This window comes from Symphalangus syndactylus, chromosome 9, assembly GCF_028878055.3.
Source record: "Symphalangus syndactylus isolate Jambi chromosome 9, NHGRI_mSymSyn1-v2.1_pri, whole genome shotgun sequence".
NCBI lineage: Eukaryota > Metazoa > Chordata > Mammalia > Primates > Hylobatidae > Symphalangus > Symphalangus syndactylus.
In genome coordinates, this window is record NC_072431.2 from 38,535,896 (window position 1) to 38,556,414 (window position 20,519).

At 35.8% G+C, this 20,519-nt stretch overlaps 1 protein-coding gene across 3 annotated transcripts in view; it reads left to right on the top strand.

Moving 5' to 3' along the window:
• Window positions 1-1,277: 1,277 nt before the first annotated feature.
• The window catches only part of KCNH7 (potassium voltage-gated channel subfamily H member 7), a 475,937-nt gene continuing 456,695 nt past the window's right edge, over window positions 1,278-20,519 (top strand). Inside the window, exons 1-2 of one of the 3 annotated variants that reach the window (XM_055291950.2) lie at window positions 1,278-1,643; window positions 3,317-3,547. In XM_055291950.2, coding sequence (XP_055147925.1) covers window positions 1,568-1,643; window positions 3,317-3,547 — 307 coding nt within the window. In that variant the 5' untranslated portion in view covers window positions 1,278-1,567. The remainder of the gene's footprint in view (window positions 1,644-3,316; window positions 3,548-20,519) is intronic. The other 2 variants (XM_055291948.2, XM_055291949.2) reach the window with 2 other exon arrangements.

The window sequence follows — 20,519 nt, forward strand, 5'->3', positions numbered from 1 at the left end:
GGGGGAGGGTGGGGGTGAGATAACAAAAATAAAGGAAAAAGAATCAAGAAAAACAAGAAAAACAGATTCAAAAACACGCTTTCCTGGCACAGCTTGTCGTATGTATTTTCCTAAGTCTCCAGGAGGACTATTTGAACAGAAGTGTATGTATACCCTGAGATTCCCACGCTGGCAGCCTTTGAGAAGCGAGAAGGAAGAGGGGTCTATTCCGCCCCTTGAACCCTTTTCTATCCTATATGAGATGGCTCCTTAGAGATGGTGGAGGAGAGCAGAATGTGGCTAGTGTGTTCCGGAGATGAGTGGCATCGGAGGTCACAGCCAAGGCTGGTAACTCTTAGCCCCACCCACCTTTTGTTCCTTCCCCCTGGCGCTCAGCCTCACCTATTTCAAACTCTTTCCTTGTTTTGTACTAGTCGCTCGCAATCTTTGGCCTTCTCATCTTTGGCCGTCTCATCTTTCTCGCAGCCTACGGCACCTGGAGACCAAATCAACCCCCAATCTTGCAACCTTCCAGGGACTCAGGCAGAAACTGGGCATGCTCAGCGGCAGGGGCAGCTTTCAGTCTTTCCCGAGGCGCGGCTCAGCGCTGGGCAGGGACCCGCGTGCCAATTCAGTTCGGGCTTTGGCACCCACCTCCGCCGAACCCAGGGATCCAAGCTGCACCCTGAGGCTAAATCTGCACCCTTAGGTGGTTCATTCTCAATCTTCAACCTGCTGAGCGCCAACAGAGCTTACAAATATTCCTCATTAAGAAACTGTTTTCCCACCTGTGTTTTCCTTGCAGCTAAGGGTGCTTTAGCGACTGCGGCGTGAGGAGCTCAGGGACGGAGCCCTGTGGCTGGTGGCCGTAGAGATCACCTTCCCAGAGTAGCTGTTTGTCACTGAGTTTTGGAGATTTCTTGGCTGGCTTCCGCTAAAGCACGCTTGAGTAATCCGAGCTGTGGCGGTGCCCAAGCTATCAGGATAAAGGGAGCGTGTGTGTGTGTGTGTGTGTGTGTGTGTGTGTGTGTGTGTGTGTGTGTGTTAGGGGGAGAGGGCGGGGATAGAAACGTCAACCCCCCGACCCCCAGCCTCCTTTTCTCTCTCTCCTTCCTGCAAAAGCGGCACAAGTCTTCCCTCCCCCCTCAGCCATTCCTTACTGCTCTGGGCAACCGCCAGGTTAAACCCATTTGCACTGGGAAATTGGCGCTGTTTGGGAGAAGAGAAACAGATCGATTGCCCTTGTGACTCCCCGCCCCCTTCCCACCCCACCCCCACCGCTCCCTCCCTCCTTCCCTCCCCCGCCACCTCCCCTCACCCCGCCTCCTTCCCGTTCCCCACCCCCAAACCCTCTCACCCGCGGCAGTCCGGTGCGAGGCCCCCTCCGGAAGGTGAGGGGAATGGATTGGACTCCGGTGGGGAAAGCGGGTGTCTAGAAGTGGTGCTAATGGGAAGAGAATTCTGGTTTCAAAAGAGGATGCTCTGCCACAAAGAGCGGCTCGCGCGCTGGCCTGGGCTCTAGCCGAGGAGAGATCCCGGGAGAACTCCAGAGCTCCGGGGGAGCGCTCCTCGGAAGACCGGGGCCAACATGCCTGTGCGCAGGGGGCATGTGGCACCACAAAATACATTTCTGGGGACCATCATTCGGAAATTTGAAGGGCAAAGTAAGTTCATTTGTTCTCTTCTCTCGCCCTCGCTTTCTGCCTTGATAGTGCACTTGGCGTCCACCGCTTCCAAGCTGGGGAGACCGGCAACTCCAGGCTCTGTCAAGTTAAGAGGCTATGAAACCGAGCCAGGAGGTTCGAATGGCAGCGGGAGTGTTCTTCTGATATTAATTTTGATTTACATTTTAGATTACGGTCTCCATTATAGGAGGCAATTTGATCCTTCTCTACCACTGCTCCATTATCTGCCTTGCTACTTAATGTCCTACTATTCTACTATCTTAAAGGGAACGTGCTAAGATAACATGGGTTTATATTTTGAGGCTGTTTTACTGTAGAGTTTTTGAAAGTCGGAAGCAGAGCAGACCATACTATTCGAACAAGAGAATGTAAATGGTAGTAGCGATGTAAATGGCTATGCAAACTATATTTTACCTTGGTTAAACTGCAAGGCAGTGGTATGACAAGGATGCTTGCTTGCTATTAGTTTATAGAAGCTAAAGTTTGTATTGAATCAATGCAAATATATCCTAAGCAGGATAATTTGGAAAAGCAGTATCTCATCTGTGCTGGTTCCCTATGCAAATGGCTCATTATTCAAAATAACATTTCTGTTCTTTTATTATCCCTTTAAAATTTCCATCTAGAAATTTAAAAACTGAAGTGTAATAAGTAAATCCCACAAAGACTGAATGCACAGAAATTTAGTGTTCTCATGTGGACTAAATATAGGGAATAAATTGTTGCTATATAAATATATTAATTTCAAATCCTGTGTTTGTTAACTTATCTTCTATCTTTTCTTAAAACTATATTAATACATTTGTATGCCATACATTTTGCTGTTATTTCAGCACTACATTTAGTGATGTGAGGATCTGGTACCTTGCGTACAAAATAAACTTGTATATCCTGCTTCACAATCTCTCTGGAAATAGTAAATACAATCTGTGATATAAATTAATAAGATCTTTATATTAAGAATTCCTGCTACTACACAAAACATCAAGGATCTCCCAAAGTAAAAGTAAAAAGGGTTATCATAATATTTACTGTGTGTGTGTAAATATTTTTGTTTTGGAAAATATGTATTATGAAAAGGTGAACCTTTGCCTTATTGAATTGCTATTAAATATGAAGTAGTTTCATTACTAAAGCTAGTTGCCTTTGTTTTTAACACGATGTGTGTAACATGCCTAAGAGAGATAGAGAGAAGCCAAAGAATAATAACTACTTTGAGAAAGTTGTATTCAAAGGGCCAAGGTTGAAATGAGAAATCTGACAACTACAGAATGTTTCACTGTTTGACGTTGAAAATATTTACACTACAATTAAATGACATTCTGAAAATATCAATGGGCAGCTGCTTGTCTGAGTGTCCACTAGGAACCCCCGCAGTTCCAGGGCTTGAGAACTAGACTATTTGGGAAATTCTATTCTTGCAATTTTAAGAGTGTTTTCTTAATACTTTCTGTTAAAATTACTTAGGATCATTAATCTCACATTTAAAGTTTGTGGGGTTTCTTGTGTTTTCTTTTTTCATAAGGGCTGGGGAGATTAGTAATTTGGGGAAGCACCTGCATTTCAGAGCTCTTATGCAACAAATTGCCTCAGTGTTACGGAGAATATTGTGGAAGCTTTTTCAAAGATGCCATACTGTCTTCTTATTACAGATAAAAAATTTATCATTGCAAATGCCAGAGTGCAGAACTGTGCCATCATTTATTGCAACGATGGGTTCTGTGAGATGACTGGTTTCTCCAGGCCAGATGTCATGCAAAAGCCATGCACCTGCGACTTTCTCCATGGACCTGAGACCAAGAGGCATGATATTGCCCAAATTGCCCAGGCATTGCTGGGGTCAGAAGAGAGAAAAGTGGAGGTCACCTACTATCACAAAAATGGTAAAATTCCTCTATTTAGGATTCCTTCTATTTGATCCCATTGAAAAGAAATTTTGACTATTTAAAGTTCATATGCAAAGAAGCCCAAAATGTTCAATTGTAGATATATGCTTTGCTTATAGTATTTTGGGATCCAACATGTATGGGTATTCTGATTAGTGGTCTGGTAGAAACAATTTTTTCTTTGAATAAGGGTACTGTAATCTCTTCAAAATTACAGTAACATAATGTTACTGAGGTTAAAAATGCTACAAATCAGTCTTAGATGCTCCTTTCTTTAAGGAATTAGAGAAAGATCAACAATGTACTGCTTGCATTGGTATGCATTTGGTAGGTGAGAAATACAGATACGGTGTTATTTGTTTGAACTTTAAAATACTCCACAAAGCAAATTTATGTTGAAAACTGTATCTAAAACTAAAACTATTACAGTTATGTCTCTTGGCTCTTTAGCTTTAGTTGATAGGCAACACCTCTTGTTTCTTTTGCTCCTTCTTACAACATTAAGGATGATAAATAGGAACTTTTGCATTGATCCAGTCAACCTGTGCATATTCAAACAATAAAGGCTGTTTATGTAGTCAAGATTTGTCCTAAAATAAGAAATGTAGAAAAAATTATGATACTGTGGAGTTATTAGTATTGATTTTTATAACTACAGCAAATCTGGCATCTTAAACTTAAGGTCATACCTCACCTTCAAGGGCAACACCTCCTGTCAAACTTGCTATGAGAGCCATAAGACTTAGACATAATAGTTCTCTTAAAAAATTACACATGTAATAGATAGGCATGCCTTAAATACGCAATATATACGTAAATGAACTCACATATATAAATACTCAGATATGCCCATTTTAAGGTGTATATATAGATATATATTCCCGATTATCTATCTATCTATCTATATATATCTATATCTATATATCTATACATAATGATATTTGACTAGGGCTTAAAAGTAAAATTACTTTAAAAACTTGAATTTTGTAGTTAATTTTGTTGATATTTCATCATCATCTATTTCTTTTTATTCCACTAACAGAAATTACTGAGGCAGAGGGGTAGCTGTTCAGATTTTTAGAAAACTCTTAAGCTTTTGATAAATATGTAATGTGCCATAGCCTATATCATATAATGACTCATCATTTGGTATACTAGAGACAAAAAAAGACAGCAGGAGAAAGGTTTCAGTCTTACTCTTATTTTCTTATAATTCAATGTACAATGTACAATTTTTAATTACTACATTTTCCTTAACATGAACTTGAGTGGTTACAAAACATTACTAAAAACAGGTTTGTATAACTTTGTAGTAACCTGCAATGAAAGCAATTGTATAGTTATCAAACAGATAGAAATTGTTTTTAAAGTTCTTCCCATGTTTCTCTTACTTTTCAATCAGTAGTGTTGGCATACTAGAAATAGCCTAATTGTTCTGTTGTCTTGAAAACATTTATTGGATTGAGCTCTCACTACCCAAATGTAACTCATGTCTTGTGAGTATCTGATGCCAACAATCTGGACGTTTGGAATAATTTGAATGTCTGACATTTTTTTCCTATTGAATATTTATTATGATGCCAACACAGTCTATATTGTGGTAACTTCAGTGAATGTTGGTCCATCTTTGGTCATTATGTTTTCTAGACCATTTCAGGGATTTTTCCAACTCATAGAATTTAAGTATGACATTAATCTGGATTGCCCAAATTGCTCAGATACTAGGTATATCTTTCAGAGTGTTTTCAAGTAGAAGTTATCTATTACACCACAAGTGGCGTGATGATGTTTTGAAAGTTGTGCAATGTGGGTGTGTAAAATGATCTCAAAACACTTTAAAACAGAAATTTAATAAGAATCACAAATATGATTAATTCCTATTAAATTATTGAATTTTCTGTATTGAACATATTAGTATATTGACAAATACAAATATTTCTATTTGAATGATTTTTTTGGTTATATGCATTAAAACTCCCCTGTTTTCAGAAAAGGACTTTTGATTTGGAGGATTGTTTAGGTATAAAGAAATTAATCTTTGGTAAACATTTTGATTCTGTTGACTTCATTTTCAGATGTAACTCAGTCTTCAAGGATTTGAATATCTTTAGTGTTAACTAGAAAATCTACCTATTTTGCTTTAATTGATATGGAAAACATGAGATAATGGGCCAAGCATTTTCTTTTTATTTAATATTTTAAGAAATATAGTAGTTTGAATGACCTTTTTAAATCGTGATGACACAGTCATACTTGTTTGCTTTGAATGTAATAAACTTGTGTTTTGGCTGCTAGTTCAGATACCTTGGATAGAATCTTCAGTGCATCTTGGTTTTATTTATATGACAACTACAAAATCAGTTAGAGCTTACGAGATACAAATTCTTGGATAGTCTCATCTCTTAGAGATAAGACTACTGCCAGCTACTCTACATTTACAAAAGCAGGAAGGAGGAAAATCACCAACATATTTGTTGGTTTGTTTCTCAAAGTTTCCGTAATTCATTATTATTGATGCCATTGACTTTTGAATTTCTTGATTTCTTAACTGTATACAGTAAATGCTTCTTTTGCTTATTCTTTATTTAGCATTTCACAAGAATATGAAGAGTGATATAATAAGCCCAATGAACAAATTAACAAAAAGTTGATATATTCTGTTTCCATTTCTTCCATTTGCTCTTACTGGAGGAGGAAAAATACGACCGAGGCATTTTTTTGGAAAGCTTGTTCGCTAAAGTGGCCCAGAGGCTTTATAAGCAATTTAAACCCGTGATCTATGCAATGAGTTCACATTGATGCAGTTCATGGTGAACTGCATGATCGTCATTTTGAAACACCACTTCCTACTATGCTTCTGTATGTGGTTGTGCTAGGCACAATTGAACTTGCTGTTTATCAGAATATCAATTTTTAAAAACCTAGCTATTTGCAGCAGGAATATTTGACAGCTCTTCCTTTGAGGATTCTATTTTACAGTTTAAGTCATTATTGCATAAATCATCCTTGGCAGCTGTGAAGTATTGCTTGAGGTGATAAAGCTGTAAATCTTTTGACATAAAACTCTAATTATACAAAACTATAATTATGCTATGACTTATATAAGGATGGGCATGTATTTTAATAGCATAATACATTCATTTAAAAACACTTTTCAGCAACAAAGATTAAAAAATAGCAAAGACTTCAGTTATTAACTAGTTCATAGTTTTAGATGATGCAAGTGGAAAGGAAACAGAAAAAAAAGTTTAGTTAGCCCCCACAACTAAGTTTATCCCTCATCTGGTTTGGAGTACATCACGGAACAGAGCTAGCTAGTTTAAGTGCTAAACCCCTTCAGGCATATTTAGAAATGTGACTTTGACCTTAAATTATCAAGCAACTTTAAACATTTGAAAAAACAAAGTAAATTTCTCCAGGAAAAATAAACGTCTTTACTCAGTAGGAAAGGATGACTTATATTATTTTTTGAGGTCAGAGCATTCCTGTATTTTTGCCATTATGCTTTCATACACACTATGGTAACAATTTTGCTAACAGATCAGAAATGTATAGTGCTACTTATCTTCATGCTGCTTTTAAAGAACTGAAGAATGATAAGGGACTGAGGGAAGTCCTTGCCTAATCCAGTCAGATATCAGTAGAAAGTTTCAGAGGTAGAGTTTGATTAAGTAAACTCAGAAGAGGTCTTGGTTTGATAGCATTGAATTTACTATGTCTGAAAATTGTGTGGAAAGACCTAGAAAAAGCTGTGTTTTTGTGAATCAAGGTGAAGATGTATATTGAGTGCCTCCTCTCTCTCATGTAATGTACCAGGCACTATAAGAACAGTAGGAAGAGATACAAAGAAAGATGCAATCTGATCTCTGCTTCCAGGACATTTGTATTACAGAATGACTAATATTCATTTCCATCTTCTAAATCTCAGCTGTTTTTATAAAATTATTTTTAATGGAAAAAGAGTATTTGGACTATGGGGTTGTTAATTGCATACAGAACCTGCAAAATTTATTATTAATTGCTATTTTCCTTCTATTCCCCAGATTTAAAATAAACGTGCTTATGTGTATCTTCTTTTCACCATTGTCATGTATACGTAATAATGTATTAAAGAAGCAATGAAGTTTAGTTAAAATTTTATTAGTACAAACAGAAATTTCACAAAATTTCATAATAGCTTTATATAAGTTATATGGCATGTAAAACATTCAGCTCTCTTAATTCTTGGATTGTGTAGAAGAGATACAGATGGTAGCTTTTTAGACAAGAACAAAAATATATTTTATGTGTGTGTAATTCAAGCAATGAGAAAGATTTTCAGAGCATATCTTGCCTAGAGTTTGCTTGGGTGTTCATTTTAACTTTCTGTTTATACATTTTTACATTCTATTCAATAGACTATTGCAACAACAGTAATCCTAAAATTCATTTTCTCTTATGTGCCTAAATTTTATATCATCTCACGGACTTTGAATATTATCCAGAATTCAAATTTGATCAGTTGTAATTGTTGATAAAATAGGCATTCTCAAGAAATGCTCTTCCCCACAATTTGAAAACTATTTCAGTATTGTCCTAAGTGAAACCAAATGTCCTAAAACTGGCTGAGCTTTGTTTATCAGTTACTTTTCACCATTCACCAACGTCATACCTCTAAGAAGCTCTGGTGCCAACAAGAAGCCATGTTGTCTGCCAGCTTGAGAGAGAACTTCTTAGTTATTTTCACACCCAAGGGGCTTGAGAACAGGTCAGTTTAGGTCTGAAGGAACAGGATAAGTTTAACAGGAGAAACTTGCTTCTACTGGCTTCCAAAGGTTTTGGTTGGTTGGTTGGTTGGTTGGTTTTGGTTTTGTTGCTGTTGTTGTTTGGTATAAATAATCTCTGAATCCATTGCTGGCAATCTGGCCTGCCAGGAGAGTCACCGGTTAGTTGAGCCACAGGGAAGTAACAGTTGGGGTATGAAGTTTTGAGGTGTCACCATTCATCTGGGATCTATACTAGAAACTTTGGTGTCATTTTCCATTTTTCTCCATCCCTCAGCTCCCTAAACCCAACTGGTCACCAAATCCTTTCAATCTTTACGTGAGAAATATCTCTCAAATAGCATTGAGAGATATTTGAAGTGGTCTGATTAAAGCCTGCTGTCCTTCCGAAGCATTCAAGTTTCTAGTTTCTCTCCTCCAATCCATCCTCTATATACTGGGAGAGAGCTATTCCCAAAACATGAATCACCTATGCTGGTGGCTTATTAGTGCCAAGAATCACTGAAAGTAAATTTTATATATTAAATAGTGGATACAACCATCTCATAAAATATATATTCTTATTATCTCCATTTTGTGGAAATAACACTGAGGCCAAGAGAGACTGAATAATTTGCCAAATTGCACATAGCTCATACATAGTGGAGTCTGAGCCCTTAACAACTTTGTCTTACTGCTGCTCGATGTACCTATATCAGACCTCAGCTTGAAAACTTGTTTTCAGTCATTAAACCAGGATACTGGCTGGCTTCAGAATTGAATTCACTTGGGATTTCAAGTATGGTGTTGTCTTAGTCTTTTCCTGCTCTGATAACAAAATACCTTAGAGTGGGTAACTTATTAACAATAGAGATTTATTTCTCACAGTTTTGGAGGCTGGGAAGCCCAAGATCAAGGCATCAGCAGATTCTGGGACTGGTGAATGCTGGCTCTTTGCTTTCAAGATGGCACTTTGTTGCTGTGGCCTCACATGGCAGAATGCAGAGGGCTAAAAGGGGTAGTCAGCTCTCTGAAGCCTCTTAAAGGCATTAATCCCATTCAGGAGAGTGGAGCCCATATGACTTAATCACATCCCAAAAGTCTACACTTCTCACTACTCTCATGTTGGGGTTGAAGTTGCAACGTATGAATTTTGAAGGAACACATACATTCAAACCATCATAGGTATGTTTAGAGAAATCCAGCTGGATTCCCAGCTCTGATAACAACTAGATGAACTTGTTGGAGTTTACCTTCTTCATGCCTCAGTTTTCTTTACTGATAACTATTTGGAGAATATAATCTATGTTGTTAGGCTTATTGAGTGGGTTGCATGCAATAAAGAATGCAGCATTATTTCTGGCATGGTTTCCATAATGTGTTCAATAAATATCAATTAGTTGAATATATTGCTACCTTAATTTCCCCCACAAATCTTAAGATCCAGTCATACTTGATTGCTCAGAGTTTCTTAAAGAAGTAACATATTTTTCTTCTACTAGGCTGTGTTTAATCTTTAGAAGTTATTCTTTACATGTAATGAATATTTCAAAGACTTTCTAAATGGATTGTCCTTCCCTCAGCTTCTTACCCTAAAGAAACCATCATCGTCCTTTCAAAGACAGATCAAAAGACTTCTCTGTGAAGTCCTTCCTGATGTTCCCACTATCTGCACCTCTGTCTCCTCATAGCACTTGGTTCTAGACTCCAGGGTAGCCTCTGAAGTGTGCTCCTTGTTATTTTGCATTATTGTAGTTAATTTAGTCTATTTTTAGCTTATTCAGAGAAAACATCAAGTCTTATTAATTTCTGTGTCCAGGATATATGAAAGGGTAACTAGTACAAAGTGAGCACTGTTAGTATTTACTTAAAGAATGAAGAGAAGATGAAAAATGGTACCATGCAGTTAGAAAAAAAAGAAACAGATAAAGTTAATAAGATCTGGGGGAATGTGTGTTATAGGAAAAGTGTAATGCTTTGACTTTTTTTCATTTTCTTAAGAACACTTCTAAAATATTAAAAACAATTTTTACCATAATTTTATTAATGGCCATATGTTTTGTTTAGTAATCTAAGATATTAAATCACCTTTATAGCCTGAAACTATATGAATATGAATAGCTAGAAAAATATTTAGTGAACAGTTAGAATCTACTCACCAGAAATTATTAACCTGTTACCTAAGTGTCACTCACTTGCTACCCCACCAATGACTTACTAGTGTCTCCAACAATCTCTAATAGCCCAAACCAGAGTTTTCTTCTGTTCTTTTCTAACTTGATTTCATTGCTGTGGTTGACACAATTATACAACCAACTGAATATGTTACACACTCTACTGGCATTTTATATCTAGTGCAACTCTTTATCCCTCCATGTTTTCTTGAAAATTCTTAATCAGTAATGAAGCTTGATTTCAGAGTTATACGATAATGGCAGTTGAAAATGTAAAATGATAAAGTTAGGTTATTAATCATTAATTATTATAATTGCCAAATGAATATTTTCTGTCTCTTTACTGTGCTCTCTGCATTTAGCAATAGTACTGAACTACCAAGAAGCAATAGAGTCAGGTAGCTATAAGGCACTAATTATAGTAGTGAGGAAATACGTCTTATTACTGAACAATTAAGAAAGTTAATGGGTTATGAGAAAACAGAATTCCAGGTTCTCATGACTGTGACTGAATATTCCATAATCTCTGCCTCATCCTCCTTTAATTTACATGAAATATCTAATTAAGAAAAGCAATGGGCTCTTTCCATGATAGCCTGAATCATGGCTGAGGCGTCTTCTATGACTTTTCCCAAGTTAAAGTAGGCCTGCTTGTGTGCAAACTTGTCCTTTTCATGATTCCCACTGTTTTGTAGAATGTCTCACACTACTTTTTACTCAGAAAATGGGTAAAAACAGCTGTGGCTGGTGCTCAGTGGGCAGGAATTCAAGGGAGGAGTGAGAGAGGACTGTGGGTACATTTCTGCCTTTAGTTGGCTCATTTTGTAAATGATCTCAAACTAGACTGTGCCGGGCAGAACGTGTGAGGTTCCCTGAGCCACATGGCTTTTGCTTACCTGCACTTTCTTTCCAGGTGAGTCAGAATACAGTGTAACAGCAAGTGGACTTTCACCATTGTGGGTTTCATTGTTTCCTTTTTCTGTTTTTATTTTGTTCCTTCTCTCTTTTTTTGAGATCTTTAGAAGTGTTTTTATTTATCATTCTTTCTTAATTTTGATAGGATATTAATTCTTTTGCATTTTTTGAAATATTGGTTTTGAGAAAAATGTAATAACTGCATGAGTTCAAGACAAGTTAAAATGTCTGTTGCCCATCATATAGATTATTGTCCTTTAGCATTAAAACACTCTTCTTACTTATATTCAGTGAAGTCTGTATCAATGACTTAAGATGATGGGCATGATGATAAAAATTAAAATACAAACTAGTGGTGGTTTTATAACAAGTAACAAAGAACAAGTAATAAATAAAAATCTATTTGTGCTAAAAAAGATCACATGTTGTAACACAATCTTAAGGTATTTGCATATACTAAGATTATATCTTGGACAAAATCAATGTTAGAGCTATGCAAGGTTGCATGGTGTGTGAATACTTTTTAATAAATTTTCTGTTTACCTCTTAGCTAAATCCATTAAAATTTCTTCTGGGTTTGCTAAAAAGTCTATATACACTATCTGTTTTCTTTAATAATAATAGTAATCATTTGATCTTTAGCTGTACATTTATTCAAGGGGTTTACATGCAACAGATGTGCTCTTCAGATTTTAATTTCTGTGGTTGTATGCAGTGGACACCAGCCCTCTACTCAGTATAGATCTTCTCCCAAAGGTCTAACATTGAGTTCCAACTCAGTGACTGGTTCTTCATATAAATTGCTTTAAGTGATTTTCATGACAGCTTTGGGAGCAGACATTATCCCATTTTACAGATAAGTTAAATTGAGGTTCAGAGAAGTTAAGTACTAATGATCACAGAGCAATGTGGAAGTGTGGTTTACAATTTACATTTACCTATGCTTGCAAACTCTACACATTGCCTCCAATGATACACCTCTTAAACCTCAACCTACTCTATTCTGTATTTCCTAGTTCCAGTTCTCAACCATAGATTCTATTGATTATCCAAGGATTAAATCTGATTAACTTAATTCACATCAAAGAGTGAATAAAGCATGGCATTTTGCATTTTTAACAGAACTTTATCAATCAAAATGAATCTCAGGCAGATTGTTAGATTTTAGTAGAATGAGGATAGCTAGTATATGCTTATAATCTGCATCGTTTTAAATGGCATTCTCTTTTACTCTTAAAATGTCCCAGTTTGGGACTATATATTATCTGACTGACTTAGATTTTGGGGGCATTTTTGGTTAAGGGCCCCTCAGTTACTATATGTCTAGTCTTTATCCACAAAGTCAGGAAGAAAATTCATGGAGTATTGTGATTCAGTAGCAGGGACATACATGGTATCCTTTTCCCCTCTCCTTCCCACAAGAAAGTTTTATTTCCTGCAAGATTATGTGATGTAACAAAATTCACCACTAGTATTTTAAAAGGAAAGCATAAATATACTGTGTGGAGAGCATCTGGTTTATTTAAAATGCCTCCAATTTTCTACATCTTGAGCCAAATGTCAGACTCACTTCCTGTTACACAGCCTACTATCTTGTTTCCCTGAGCTCCTCCTAAAGGCTGTCATCCTCAGGACTCCTCCCTATAACCACTGGGTTTCTTCTTCCTGAGATAGCCTTAGTGTCCCCTCCCTGAACCCTTCATCAACTCTCCTGCACTTTTAAGCAAATTCTGTATGGCTTCAATCTCAGCTAATTTCTAAGGTCTCTAAGTCCCTCCAGCAGCCTTCTCCACATTTCTCATGTGTTTTCCTTTTCTCTATTGGAACACTTATGAAATTGTGTTGTAGTAATTTGTTTCTATGTCTGTCTTTCCCACTCTATGTTGAACATTTTGAACGGACTTATTAAGGCAGTTATTAAAAAGTAGAAGAAATGGTGGGAGAGCAAAGAACAGACTTACAAGAACCCGGCAATACACCCATTTACAGATGAGTATCTGTGAAAGCTGTCAGAGTCTGGAAAGATATTCATTCATTCATTCACCATCTTGTGTTCATCATTTTGCTGCTATGAGAATGGTGAAAATCAATAACTAACGTTGTTTATTAACTGAGAAATTAATTATTAACTTGCTGCCATATGGTTTACGTATTATAAAGCAATTTATTCTAATACTTAATAACCTGTAACTCATTATAAAAAGACATAACAAATGATTCTTCTTAGTTAGCCTAGAAGGGAAAAGGTGAATGGTCAGAAGAGTTCAGATAGATCCCTGATGCCAACACAGTTGACTGATTCTGATGGAACATCCACAAATTCAGTAAAAGGAAAAATATCTCTACATGTTCTTATAATAATATATGCATGTTTACAAACATCCCAGCCCTCCCTGGATCTCCTCAGTTAAATACACATGACAAAATACTTACAAAACCTTGCAATTGTGCTGATGTATTTTTCTGCTTTCTCTACACATTGGAAGCAGCTTCATACATACACTGGTCTCACAACACATTTAATTGTTTTTTCCAAACCTTGGGTCATGGGTTGAGATTGTAAGGCCTGTATGATATCAGAAGACACTTCATCAGTCACATCCTGATACAGGATTTCAGCACTTCAACAAGGACTTATATCTCTGCTCTCTCTCTGTCTCTGTCAAAGTGATTTAACCTCACTGTTGAAAAATTAGAAAATACAGAGAGAAAATAGAAAAAAACCATAATCTTAATACTAAGAGATATCCACTGTTATAATGATGGCTTGTAGTGCAGCTGTAATTTTTCTACACAAATACACACATGTGAGCATTCATGCATGTTTTTAACAAGACCAGGACAGCCCTATATATATCACAGCTTGTAGCTTGTTTTCCTCACTGAGAAATTTCTGCTGAACATGCATTTTTTTTAATGATTACATAAAATTTTTACACAGGCCATAATTGTTTTAATATCCACAGAATATTACCAACAATTATTACTTAATAATAATTGAGCACTTGACTATTTCTAACTTTTTACTGTTGTACAAATGTACCAAAAGTCTGTTCAACCATCTTGACCACCTGTACTTTTTTCCTTACTAAATACTCCTAGAAGTATAATTACTGCATAACAGTATGTCTGTCTTAAAACTTTTGATACTTCTTATCAAAGTATAACTCCAAAAAGATATAGACTTAACTGCACATTTTATGTGTCCAATAAAACTTGGCATTCTTTTTAATTTTTGTTGATCCAGTAGAAAGAGTACCTTATTTTCTGATCACTAAATGTAATCCAATTCAATTTTTGTTGAAATTTGTTGAATTTTGTAATTCGAATTTTATTGAAAAATACATGTAGAAAATATTTAAGGCAATTTATTTTCCTATTAGAAAAACATGCTAAGTATTTTGAAACTTAGGGAGCAATGAGGATCTCTTGAATAGCTGAGTATCCTCGCTGGATGCCCCACTTCACACCAGCTTCACTATTTTAAAAACTGATCTTCACATTCACATTTTCGTTTCAGTAATTTGCTGGCATTTTTCCAAACCTCAGATTCAGAAACTGATACCAAGTCTTTACTATTTAAATAATTACTATTTAAAAGTTCAAACACTCCTTGAACTTTTGCTCCTTTCTATGTGGAATAAGTTGGATTTTAAGTTATTTTCAGTATTTCTTATATATTTAAACATTTCTTATTCATTATCTAAATATACCACGATGAAAATTATAACTAATGAAAGAGCTTTTCTTCAGTAGTTTTTATTTGAATATATGTATATACATTCAGATTATACTCTCTCTCTCTCTCTCTCTCTCTCTCTATATATATATATATATATATATAGTTTTGCTGAGATGCAAAGTGATGGCCAGGAAAGTTAGCAAAGTCATAATAAATAAACAATCTTCTAGGATATCATGTAACAGAAGTGAAATTCACTTATGAAATGCCACTTATAGTGACATCAAATGCTCAAAATTACATATGATATGTGAGGAAAGATATAAGCAACATAATTATAACACAGTATTAGATAAACTGCTAAATTTATTCCAATATAATATTATTGAAATGAATGCAGGGAAAGAGTATTCTCTTCCTAGGCTGCCTTACTTAACCAAGACATGCAGAGCTCTGGTAATCTGATCTTTCTACCTGTGACTCAATTGTCAGGTCTTCCCTCCAGGTGTTCTTTATAATGAATGTCGCTTAACCAAGGCTCAGTAGGATTTATGGATTCCCAGATTGCTGTTCTCAGAATTTGCCCCCCAATGAAGGACTACACAAAAATGCCATTAATGATGCACAACCTCAACTGTCCTATTAGCTGGCATCTATTCATTCGAAAATCGCAGAACTTGTTTCTTTGCAGGTCATGTTTCCAGAGTAAGCAGAAGGTGTCCTAGTGAAATGTCATACCCACCAACATTCTTTATTTTAAATATACTCACTGTGTATAGTGTGAGTTACACAATATTTTGTCTTAATTACTGGCTCCCTCAATAACTTCAATGATGAATTTTTTCTCTGAAGAATACTTCATCTCAAAGAGTTAATACTTTTTGTTATTAATCTAAACTTTTTGAAAATATGAAGAATGCCGATTACAGCCTTTAAATCTTTACCAAGTAAGATTTTATAATATCATTCGTGATTCTTCTTCAATATTAGAAAATAAAACAATGTTGGCAGAGCTAATGCTCTGCTACAGAAATGAAAATTAATTTCGAGTGTAAAAGAGTAAAGTATTTTCATAGGTACTTTTTATATGGCAATTAAAAAATAACTGGTAACATCTGAATTTTCTTTTCCAGAAGGTAATTAGAGATTTTAGTTAGACTATTGGCATTTAAAAATCTATAAATTTAAAATATAAAGAATGAAGATGAAGCCTGCTCTTTTAACCACTTTAGTTGCATGGTGAAATTCCTGGAAAAGACAAAAGAAATCTCAGGCATTGAATTTTCATTCCAGCAGAAGTTATGTGTGCTAACTTCTGTTAAAGATTCCAAGAAACATGGACTAAAAAAGACCAGAGACTTTTTCTAAAAGTAATGACATTATTATACTATGAAGTGTAATAAAGACTATGTTATAATATAACCAGACAGGGCCTTCTTGCCACTAATCTTGTTGTTCTAGAAATGGAATAATCAACCCCTCCTCATTACCATACCCACTTAACTATAACTCAAGGCAGAAATCAGATCCTGGAATTTTTAAATTTTTGTTGATTTTAGTTTCTTTATTTACATTCATGCACACTAGTATCTTGCTAATTATTTCAAGGATTGGGCTAAATTATTCTGTGGCAACATATGAGATTCTATAATTAGAGATAATTAATAGAGTATGGTTTGGACATTTTAAATAATATTACTAATAAGTATCATTGAGCACTTACAATGTGATTATACTCTTCTAGAATCTTTTTTTCCCATTTTTAGCATATCCGAAGACATAGATATTTTATTGTTCTCATTTTACAAATTGAAAAGATGAAGTTCAATAACTTCCTCAACACTACAAAAGTAGTACATAGCAGCTACCATCTGAGTGCAGACTGTCTTCTTTTAGAGCCTGTGTGCTCAGCACTCTACTGTACCACCTCGCCCATCTCCTGTTCACGTAGATACAGTGACACACTCAGTACACACATATGTGGAGTCAGGTCTCCCCTTGATGCAAAGTGTGAAATGTTTCTGGATTTTAGGCATTTAAATGTTTTAATCTTGGAGGCTTGTAATCCTCTTTCCTTAAATGCAATTAAACATCTGCCTCCAGCTGTACAGGAGTGCGGGCTTGTGCCTTTGACACCTCAATCCTATTCTCCTTTAGAAGCAACAGGCATTATAATGCCTGTGTTTCCCATGCACTGTAAGGTTTAAAAACCATTGCTATATGATGATCTGATTAATATGGCTTCTGGAGGGTTTTAGAAATAATTTAAATTCACCTCTGTTTCCCACAATTCCTTGCACAGAGTAGCTGCTCAATAAATAGTTTCTTTAAATAATTGAATGAATTGAAACATTAGACACATTCTCTTAACCAAGTTTCCATTTGATCTATTAGTTACTTCTTTGATAAAGTGAAAGTAGTTCCTTACCTGTTTGAAAGGGATGTTAAGGAGGGAGCATAGTCTAGTGTTTCATATTGTGAACACTGGAGTCATGTTGCCTAGGTCTAAATTTGGAACATACACATTGTGTGGTATGTTACCTTTCTGCCCTGTCCTCACTTTCTTCATCAGTGGAATGGGAAATATGATTATAATAGAACCTATCTTATTCAGCTTTGTGAGGACTGTGTTTACATTTGTAAAAGCACTTAAAACAGCTCCAGGTACCCAGTAAATGCAATAGAAGTGCTAAATAAAATAATAAAAAAATGTGATAAGGAATCGGGTTTAAAATACATATTAAGTTGATATGCCTATTAAGTATCATGCTCAAAATGAAGTTTGCACCCACATCTGTGGCTGAGTAAAATAATGTAAAATGAATTTTGACATCATAGGTCAAAGAAGAAATTAGCAGTTTTTGAAAATTTAAAATGTAAAATTTTAGGGGCTTTATTATGGAGATTATGGCCTCAATCAAATTCTGGATAATTTAATTTGTTTTTAATTTTGAACACTGAAACTCACTTTGGGTGTGGCTATATTGAAAATATCAGCAGTTTGGACAACTTGGACTCCCAGTTTCTCTGTGTACAGCTGTCTTTCAGCTATATTACAACAATTTCAGTAATGGTGTTTCAGAAACCACTGTGTCTGAAAGTAAAAGTTCCTCAATTCACACAGTGACGTGTAAACTCAGTCCAACCCTCCACTCCCCAGGATTTAGTGAGAACCAAGATAAACTGTATTCAAAGTAAAGATGTAAAAATAATTGTAAGCCCATCTTTTGAAGAAAGTATGTAGATGTAAATGTCCAAATATAAGCACCACAGTTAAGGTGATCATATGATTTATTATCCAAAGCAAGATTCTTTTTAAAGTGAAGAAAGTTTTTACAAATTGTATCAAGAGGCTAGGAAAAAACCAGGACTGTTCCAGGCAAACTGGATATGTAGACACTCTGAATACAAACTATAGCTGACATTTTTCAAAATGTATGCCATTCTACAGTACAGAGTTTTCATGAACATTTTTTAGGCTTTCCAAACCAGTGAGTTTAAAAATGTAGCCACTCATTCTTGTGATGCCTAAAATGTTTACTGTGTAGACAAAGACAGTATCTTGCAATCTGGAGAAATGAGTCAGAATTCCTCTAAAGAATAAATGGCACCTTCTGACCTCTTTCAAATAAGACTGCCAACCAATCCCTCTGTAAATTCCATGTTGAAGTTTCTTAGTAAAGAGAATTAACCTTAACCATTTTGTGAACCATAGTAAGTCATGAGCACAGCAATGGACTAAAGGTAAAAAGATTGAGTTCATTGTTGAATGGCAACAGTCCCTTACAGGATATCTTTGACTTTGTAAAGGATGTTTATCTTGGAATCTGTTAAAGTGTGGGTGTGGATAAGGTATGCGTAGAGCCATTTTTTTCTTTCTGGACTCTCCATTAGGCCTTACTCATATATGTTAGTCTATTTGTAATCCAGTGATAAAATTAGCCTTGTATTGTGTGTAACCTTTGTTGTCTAAAAGATGTTTATTAAGTAGGAGGGACACCCCTGAAAAAGCTGGGGCTGCTAGCATTAAAGCAGCAAGTTATTAACATTCTAATAAAACAATAAAGAATAATGAATTAATTCAGATTTGTAATATAAAGTAAATTCGTTAATTCTTATGTGTTTAAGTAGAAAATTATGTCTTCAAATTCAAGAGAAAAGTGCAGATACCAAAAAATCAAAATTAAGGAATAAGAAATTATTTCTCAGAGGAAAGTTAAAGGAAAGTGATATAGCTGGTATACTAATATTTGTATTTTTGCAGCTCTAATACAAACATAAGGGAAATTATCTTTGTGAAAATTGAGTTTGTAAACAAATTTAGCTTTTGCAGAGTTACAATTCAAGAAAGAAAGAAAGAAAGAAAAGGAAAATGAGTTAGCCACTATATATCTTCTCCTTTCCCTTCCCTTGCCTTGCAGATTCAACTAACTTTTTCTTTTAAATTACTCTTGAATGTTGAGGTCATTGTATGTGATGACATAGTACCAAAAAGATGCAGGCAAAGTCAATAGAGGTATAAGGAATTATACCTTTCACACCTAATTGCCTATTTTCCTGTTGACTTATGGTGTACCTTTCACTTTGTATTTGCTTAGTAAAAGTTTATGGAATAGGCCGTGCGTGGTGGCTCACACCTGTAATCCCAGCACTTTGGGAGGCCGAGGCAGGCAGATCACGAGGTCAGGAGATGGAGGCCATCCTCGCTAACACAGTGAAAGCCCGTCTCTACTGAAAACATACACACACACACACACACACACACACACACACACACACACACACACACACACACACACATTAGCAGGGCGCGGTGCTGGGCGCCTGTCATCCCAGCTACTCCTGAGGCTGAGGCAGGAGAATGGCGTGAACCCAGGAGGCGGAGCTTGCAGTGAGCCGAGGTAGCGCCACTGCACTCCAGCCTGGGTGACAGAGCGAGACTCCATCTCAAAAAAAAAAAAAAAAGTTTATGGAATAAATACCCGAATTGATAAACTAAGATGATACAAAAACCAAAACAAACATCCAAAAAACAGCAAATAGGCTTTCATTTGGAACTATTTTCAGTTTAGCCTTTGTGAATATTATTAGAAAAGAATAGCACATTATACTCTTAGTTTAGGAGCCATTTATTCTTGTTCACTACTCTGCCTTTTCCCCTACCTCTTTATTCCAGGGAAATATTGTCCTGCCTCCAACTAAGCATAACAAGCCAAAGAGTGTAGAAATCCTTAGCAACTCAAAAGAAAATCTGTCTTTCAAGTGGCAACCAGATTAGCATGGTTCTTCCTAAATTACAGGAAGGAATGATCCATATACCTAACTTTACTACTATCATTTTAATTAAAATTTCTGTTTCAAAAAATACTCTGACCTACAGAAGAGTTGCAAACATATTACAATAAACCCTCCTATAACCTTCAAGTAGATTCAGCTATTCTTTATAAGTTGTCTCA